Genomic DNA, 7681 nt, shown 5'->3' on the forward strand with positions numbered 1-7681 from the left:
AGCTTTATCTGCTTTGCCAAAAAGCCAGCCCCACAGTTACTTTTCTGTTCAATTTTGTTGTACCCATCACCAGCCACAAATAACAAAATCAGAGTTCTTTAATTGCTCTGAAAGACAATTTGATTCATAATTCATTCCTCTGGAAAAATACAATGCTACCTCATCCTTGAATTACAATATAATTCAAACCACCACCCTCATATACTTATGCCTCTAGATTCCACTTTGTGGGAATTGACATTTGATATTACTAAATGTGGGGGTAAAAAGCTCAGTATTGAAATCTTACTGCAATTGTTTTAGTGAATTAAAAAAATCTGAAGTCAGATTGTGGCACAGGTTAAACTACTGCATGCAAGGCCAGCATCCTTATCACAGTGCCAGCTTAGTCCCAGCCTCTCCACTTCCTCTTTGAGCCTGGGAGGCAGCAGATGATGGCAAGTACTTGAGTTCCTGGATCCAGCCTGGCCCAGCCCTGGCTACTGCAGTCATTTGGGGAGTAAAGCAGTGGTGGAGAGAAGACCTCTCATTCTGCCTTTCAAATACATTTTTAAAGGATGAGGTCTATGTTATCTGGGATTTGTCCCTGTTGTAGCCTAGAGTATGGTGGAAGTTATATGACTTTGGGTACAAATTTGTTCCTTGCATTAGAGTGCTCTTGACTATTTTACATCCAGATTATCAGCCCTTTCTAAATACTACACCCAAGGGCCTGAAGGGAAAACTGCATTGCATTATTTTTAAAACACCTTTAAAAATGTTTGAACTTATACCTGTCACCAAATTGGAGACATTCAAGTATGTTACTTTCCCCAAGTCATTCACCTATTTCAATTTAGGACATGATTCCTAAATGTACAGAGACAAAACTTGAGACATGATAATTTATGAGTAGGGATTGAAATATTCAACCACTAATGGTTAGCTTGAATTTGTACCTTGAATTCTTAGACTTGGGTTCTTTCAAACTGTTTTAGGATTAAAACTTTTAATAAAAACTAATCTTTTAATAAAAACTAGGTCATCCATCTGCTGGTTCACTCCCAAAGTTACAACAGCTGGGGCTGGGACAGGTCAAAGCCAAGAGCTTCTTCTGGGTATCCCACGTGGGTGTAGGGGCCCAAGGACTTGGGTCATCTGCTGCTGCCTTCCCAGGAGCATTAGCAGGGAGTGGATCAGAAGTGGAGCAGCTGGGACATGAACTGGCACCCATATGGGACGTTGGTACTGAAGATGATGGCTTAACCAACTCTTGTGCCACGGCACCAGCCCCTAAAAACTAGTTTTTAAAATAACTATCAAGTCACAGACAAATCATGAACAGATAGGTTTATTTCAACAGTAAGTTTGAAACTCTTGCCTTTAAGCAAGGGTACTACAGTAATTTTATCAGGAATAGACAATATCCTACACTGTCAAATATATAAAAGTTCCTTTTGCACTTTTTTCAACACTGATCAACAAGCAGATTCAGTCCACATTTGCTTCATTCTATCTACTGAGTCAACCCAAGCTTCTTCTTCAGAGACTCTGGCATCTCAGGTGGAGGGGGGCGAGGGAGTCTGAAGTAGACCTTCACCGAGTCATAGATGAACCACTGTAGTGCAGTCAGAGTACCAATCATGATGATACGGGCAAAGAGTCCCTTCCATACACCTGGATCAAACAGGAAATATGAATGTAGGCATGCCATATACCCAAAACCAATGTTCTTCACAGGAAGTTAAAAAATAATAATAATAGTCCTACCTTTAAATCCAAGTCTCTGGAGAACCTGAGACGCACTGCTACCTTTCTCTTTATTTAACACAGATACCACAGAATCAGCAGGGTGAGAAACAATTGCACAGAAGACTCCAGCTGGGGGGAAAAATGATTCAATACAGGGTTAAAAAATTTCACACTACAGACAGCTGTCTTTTTTTCATGACTTCTTTCCTTTAGTTACAGAATCATTTAAAGATTGGCAAGGTTATAAAGCAGTCCATGCTATGTAAAAACAACCTTGAAGTTTTTATATGAAATTTTAATCAACATTTTTTCCTGCATTAAAAATGTATTCTTAATAAGCTAAACAAAAGAAAAAATGCTACAGTAAAACAAATACATTCCCAAGCCTAATAGTGACATTATCACAAAATTATCAGGCAAACCTGAAAGCAATCCTTACAGGAAATAATTAGAAAGTACTTATTAATCCAGAAGGTACATAAAATGTTACAGGAAATCAACTGACTTTATAACCTTTGGAATATTTTTTCTTCAAAGAGGTCAACATGGAAATTATCTGCCCATAATTCTACAGACAAGTGTATTCTAAAGAATTCATACCTATGTAACCTGCCACAAACGTTACAAGCAGCTGTTCTGGCTTTGAACATTCACTTCGGGGCTTAGGAACCACAAACTTGTACAATGCTTCAACAGTACGTTCAAAGCAGGCAAACTTCATCATGGTGTATGGTATCTGTCTCATCCAGAGAGGAGCAACGCCCTTGTAGAATCTAGGTAATAATGAAACTTAGTTACATGGTTGCAAATATTCATATAGCACCGAGTTTCATCATTAATAGAAGTGTCCGCATACCAGTCTAGTCCTGATAGTGAAAACTGACAGCATTACTGCATGTCATTTCTATCAGAACATTAGACTAACATGCAGGTATATTTATCTCACATGCCAATGACTCAAGCACCTTTGACTATACAACCAAAAAAGTTGCTGGATGTTTCTTTAACTGGAACTACAAGAAACAAGAAGTTTACAAGTAGAACTCAGTTTAAGATTCATCCACAAAGGTGGATCTAAGGAAGCATGTTGTGGCCTTACAGCTAGATTGCAAATATTCTAACAAGTCCTCCCCCCAAATTAAAAAAGTAAATGTTTAGGTCAAATATCAAAATCATTTGCAGACTAACAAATGGTTCTTACTTGAGGGGAAAAAGTTAATTCAGGACATGAACCTTGTATTAACTTATCTTACCCCTAGAGTTTATGGTCCACATACAGGTAACTAGAAGTTAAATAACATAACTTTAAAAAGACTCACAAAACACTCTGGTGAACTTACTGCTAAAAAAAAAAAAAAAAAAAGTTACCCCCAAAAAGTATTTTTAAAACTATAAATTTAGTGAAGTGCTTACTTACGCTTTTAGACCTTCTTCTTTATACATTTTGGGAGCTGCATCCCTCAATGTGTTGGCATAGCCTGGCTGGGTTTGAATTCGAACCTTAGTAGCTTCCATTGGAGCCAGGGCAATGTCAGCAAAGAATTCAGCACTAGCAGAGGCAGCCAAATATAGTGATGTGCGCCACAGATAGGCATTCTCCTAAAATACAAAACATAAGGGGACATATGAATTGTTGCATGTTTAATTTAACTTTAATTAACTGTTCTAGGAAACCAGTAGGTTGTCAGCCATTTTAACAGTATTTCTTACCACACAGTCCATGGATAACACACATTACACTGAATATGTTGTTTTCAGTTTCATTAACTTAGCTATACAACAATGTGAATTTTTTTTGAACATCTATCTAGGTGCCAAGTACACGTGTAATTAGCCCTGGATCTAAACAAATGAATACCTGAGACCTTCTTGTAAGGAAAAAAAAAAATCAAACTCAAAACTCAACTTATTTAGGCAAGTGACAAAGTAATACAAAAGGCACTGAAATTTAGTGCAATATTGTTTCTCATCCTATCTCTGACAGCAGTCTTATGATTTCAGGCATGCTGCCCATTCTTCCTGGGACCATTTCTCCAGTTGTAAAACATGGTGAGTCACACAAAAGTGACTAAGATCCTTTTTGATATTTAACTTTTAAAAACACCCAGGACTTTCAATTTCAAAGTTAAATCACATACCTCTCCAAGCATGTTGCTGTACAGGACTTTGAAGACTTCATAAAAGCCAAACTTGCAGAGCCCTTGCAGAGAGTAGCCAATGAAAGTCGGAGCCCATCCTTTAGCCAAACCACGAACACCGTCCTCTTTAAGTGTAACTGAGAATCCATTAAATATGCCCTTGTACTTCTGAGGGTCCACCTTTATTTAAAACAAGAAAACAAATAAATTAGCTGTACTTTTCATACACAATTATATTACTACCAGTTTTTTCTCTTAATAGCTTTAAAAATATAAGTATTTATATTATATAATAATAAGTATTTATTAAAGTCTAGCTCTGAATCAAACTAGGTCTTGGAGGGATAAAGAGGGTAAAATTCCCTCAAAAATATATAACAAAACTAAAGAGATTTCTCACCAACTCCTATATTTTAAAGTCTATAAAAAGTTATGTCTGTATCCCCAGTATATGGTAATCCGTTAGAATTATAAGTTTTGTGAACATTAGACAATCAAACTAAATACAAATTTATAAGGTCCATCAACACAATGAGAATCTTAAGAAATTAAATTCACTTCAAGAAACAAGCATAAAAGGTTTCAGTGAAGATATACTGCATATCCATTCTATTAACTAATAGAAAACAAAAAAGCTTATCTCACTATTTCTGCCAGTACTAAAAGGGCTGGTATACATCACCTTCCTCTCTCTCCCTCCTAATATTTCACCTTCCTTTATCTTTTAGGTAAGTAGACTTCTAATCCTGTTTGGAACAAATAAATTTTTGATGTTTGATTATTTTCGTTTCAATAATTCTAAGTAAAGTCTATAAGAAAACATTTATGTAAACATAAATACACTAGGCTATCCACATCAAATTTTCCTAGTAAGTAAATGTTATGAGCATTTTTAAGACTGTGCTCTTTGCCTGGTCTTTTCAACAGACAGGGACACGAAGTTACTTCAAATGAAAAACATAAAAATTGATTACCCACTCTGATATGTAACTGCTTATGACTATTTGGAGCATAAAAAACTAGTGTCTTAAACAGAAACTCTGGCTAGTTCTGAACAGCAACAGTAAAGAGCCACTTATAGCCGAAGTCTTGAGAGTGAAAAATCTGCCCACACTTTTTACAAAAGAGGCATTTCTTGAATTTAAATCACTAATAAAGACCATCAAGTTATAGAAATTAGGGTCTGGTTTCCTACTGAACTTGCTAAAAATTATGTCTTCAAAGTCTCATTTGTGATTAAGATTTAGAATCCAATCACATGAAAGAACTTTCAACACTGTCATCTCAATACAAACCTGCATACGGCATTTCACTAAATCCAGGGGAACGACAGCAGTGTGTGTCAGCCCACAACTTAAGACCCCACCAAAGCCACACAGTGCATAAAACTTCATGGAGCCATATTCACAACTGTACTCTGTAATAAGACAAGACACACCATGCATTTTAATTTAAAACTCAAGTTATCGGGTCATCAACTTACCTTCTGGACAGTTAGGTTTTCACACAGCTTGTTAGTAGACTACATCTTACAACTTAAAGGCCATGCTTCCACAATATGCTTTAGTCCAGCATGCAAAACAAACCTGCATTCTGCATTTAACCAGATCTAGAGGAACCAATGCTGTATGTGTTGTGCCACAGCTAATAATTCCTCCAAGTCCACAAAGGATAAAGAATCTGCCAGATCCATAGTCACAGCTATACTGCTCTGTTTGATTGGGGAAAAAAAAAAAAATCAAGTAAGTACTTCTTCAGAGATGACTCGGGCCATGGGAAAGAAAGAAAATGATGCTTCCCTGTGATACAGAACTGTCACAGCTGCAGAGCTTTGGAAACCTTTTACGATTAAGTGGAAAGATAATTTTCCATCCTGTGAATAACAAATTCACTATCAAAATCAGATCACTTAAAAAAAAAATCACAAGAATCCTATATTTTTTAGATACTAGCTACCTTATTTTGCTGTTAACTTTAAAAAGCTTTTTCTTCAACCTTTTACAATTAAAAAATGAAGCTTCATATTAACAGCTGCCAAGAGCACACTTCAAAATAATTAACAAACTCAGAGCATTCAACAAGTTTAAATCTTGCAAACAACCGCAGCCACTACCCAATTCTATTTCCACTTAGAAACTCCTTCAACATAAAACAAGCTAAATTCCTACAACCAAGTATATTTAATACAGAGACATTAGCTTTAACTTTTTAAAGTTAAAACACAAAATGACAGCATAGGGACTTTTTATCCACACCATAAACACAACAGAAGCACATTAATAATTGAGAAGAAAAAAAAAGGGCTTTCAGATTTTACAGGCACAATGTAGGTAACATTCTCCCGACTCCTACAATTCGGTTTTCAGGTTTCTCTGTAGGTACATTTCACTAAGATTGAAAAGATACACAATTAGGTTTAGTCCAGCCACCTGAATCCCACCATAAGACAAAGGAACACCCACCGCGAAAATCCTTTCTATTGCTTAAGTGGGGCTGCAGGTCACCCGCTTCCTCTATGAGAAGAATTAAAACAGGAGACCCAGTTATCGCATACAATTAAGTGGAAAGAATGACGGACCTTGCGTCAACTAAGGTAAGACACTGGAAACGCTTGAGGAAGGGAAAGGCATCTAAGAAGGAATTTAAGACCAATCAAGTAACAGGTAATACAGCTAGAACTGTGGGTGGCCAGGGACTAGGAAGGTGACATTTAACATCTACAGTCTGCTGACCAAGCGGCCTCAAGCGGATAAGATAAGGAGCTACTCACGGGCCTCTCTGCCTCTACTCTCCTGGGGACATGGAGGTCACGGAGGGACGTTAGGCCCAGTCCCTTCCACGCCCTTGAGAAAGGGCCAACGAGTCGATACCAGCCGAGAGCACCAAGGGGTGACTCCCAGGGCAAGCCACTGGGCGCCGTCCGCAGCGGGCCGGGTCCAGGCCTCCAGGGCAGAGAGGACCGGCTGTGCATTAACAACGACCGCAGCGGGGCAGGGTCTGGTCTTACCTTCCACAGCCGCGGCCGCCAGCTTGCGGGAGCGCTGGGGCTGGCCCGGGGGCCCGGCGGGGCTGCTGCGGGGGCCCGCGAGCCCATCGTGCACCAGCTGCAGGTGGGGCGCGTTGAAGGGGTTCGCCCGCGCCAGGTGCGCCACGGACGAGAACATCTTCCTAGGGAAAAAGGGAGCGGAGGTTAGAGGGAAGGCGAGAGGCCAATGTCACCGGCGCCCTAGGACTTCCCCTGCGGCCTTCTTCCTGCCTCCGCGCCCTTGAGGAGGTCACGGCGCCTTCCCCAAGGAGGCTTGGCCCGTCCAGGCTTGCAGCCAAAGCAGCAGCCCCACAGGCCCCCGGGCGCCACTCCTCGAACCCACTGCGGGTAAGACTGGGCCACACTCACTCCCTAAGATGGCGAACACCCAACCGCTCGCTGGGGAAGGCTGCGGCTCACAGAGGCCGAACGTCCTCCCGGCCCTCAGATCTGTGCCCTTCGCGCGTCGTCAGCGTGACGCACGCAGCGCGCAACTACAGGAACATGTCGCCCATTGGCCGATAAGAGCGCTGGGGCCGTAGCGTCATCGCGTTCTCCTAGCAACCTTATCCCCGCCTACGCCCTTCCCAGCCCTTCCGGCCAGAAATGCGCAGAAGTGTTCGTACTACGCACGCGCGCATGCCGGGCTTTTTTTTTTTTTTTTTTTCTTTTTTTTCTCTTGCGTGGTGTTGGCTTGTTCTCGTGACCTGATCTTTTTGTCTGTCACCTTCAGGTGTCTCTCCTTGACGCCAGGCCGTCAGTTCTTTCCCTGTAAGTGAATCTCAGT

At 40.5% G+C, this 7681-nt stretch overlaps 1 protein-coding gene and 1 non-coding gene across 3 annotated transcripts; both read right to left on the reverse strand.

Moving 5' to 3' along the window:
- Positions 1 to 1292: 1292 nt before the first annotated feature.
- Positions 1293 to 7361, reverse strand: SLC25A3 (solute carrier family 25 member 3). Of its 2 annotated transcripts, none has more exons than XM_062203079.1 (8): positions 7264 to 7361; positions 6877 to 7037; positions 5456 to 5580; positions 3870 to 4049; positions 3149 to 3330; positions 2332 to 2504; positions 1750 to 1860; positions 1293 to 1656 (listed from the first exon to the last, which is right to left on the reverse strand). In XM_062203079.1, exons 2-8 carry the CDS (start codon positions 7031 to 7033, stop codon positions 1496 to 1498), a joined length of 1089 nt encoding a protein of 362 aa, XP_062059063.1. In that variant the 5' UTR covers positions 7034 to 7037; positions 7264 to 7361; the 3' UTR covers positions 1293 to 1495. The 2 variants fall into 2 exon arrangements, with proteins under 2 accessions (XP_062059063.1, XP_062059064.1); XM_062203080.1 differs by lacking the exon at positions 5456 to 5580 and adding an exon at positions 5165 to 5286 and having other exon boundaries at positions 7264 to 7360.
- Positions 2575 to 2820, reverse strand: LOC133769280 (small nucleolar RNA SNORA53). The gene has a single exon (XR_009867167.1). It is a non-coding gene; the product is annotated as a small nucleolar RNA SNORA53 (small nucleolar RNA).
- Positions 7362 to 7681: the final 320 nt, after the last annotated feature.

This window comes from Lepus europaeus, chromosome 10 (assembly GCF_033115175.1).
Source record: "Lepus europaeus isolate LE1 chromosome 10, mLepTim1.pri, whole genome shotgun sequence".
Classification (NCBI taxonomy): domain Eukaryota; kingdom Metazoa; phylum Chordata; class Mammalia; order Lagomorpha; family Leporidae; genus Lepus; species Lepus europaeus.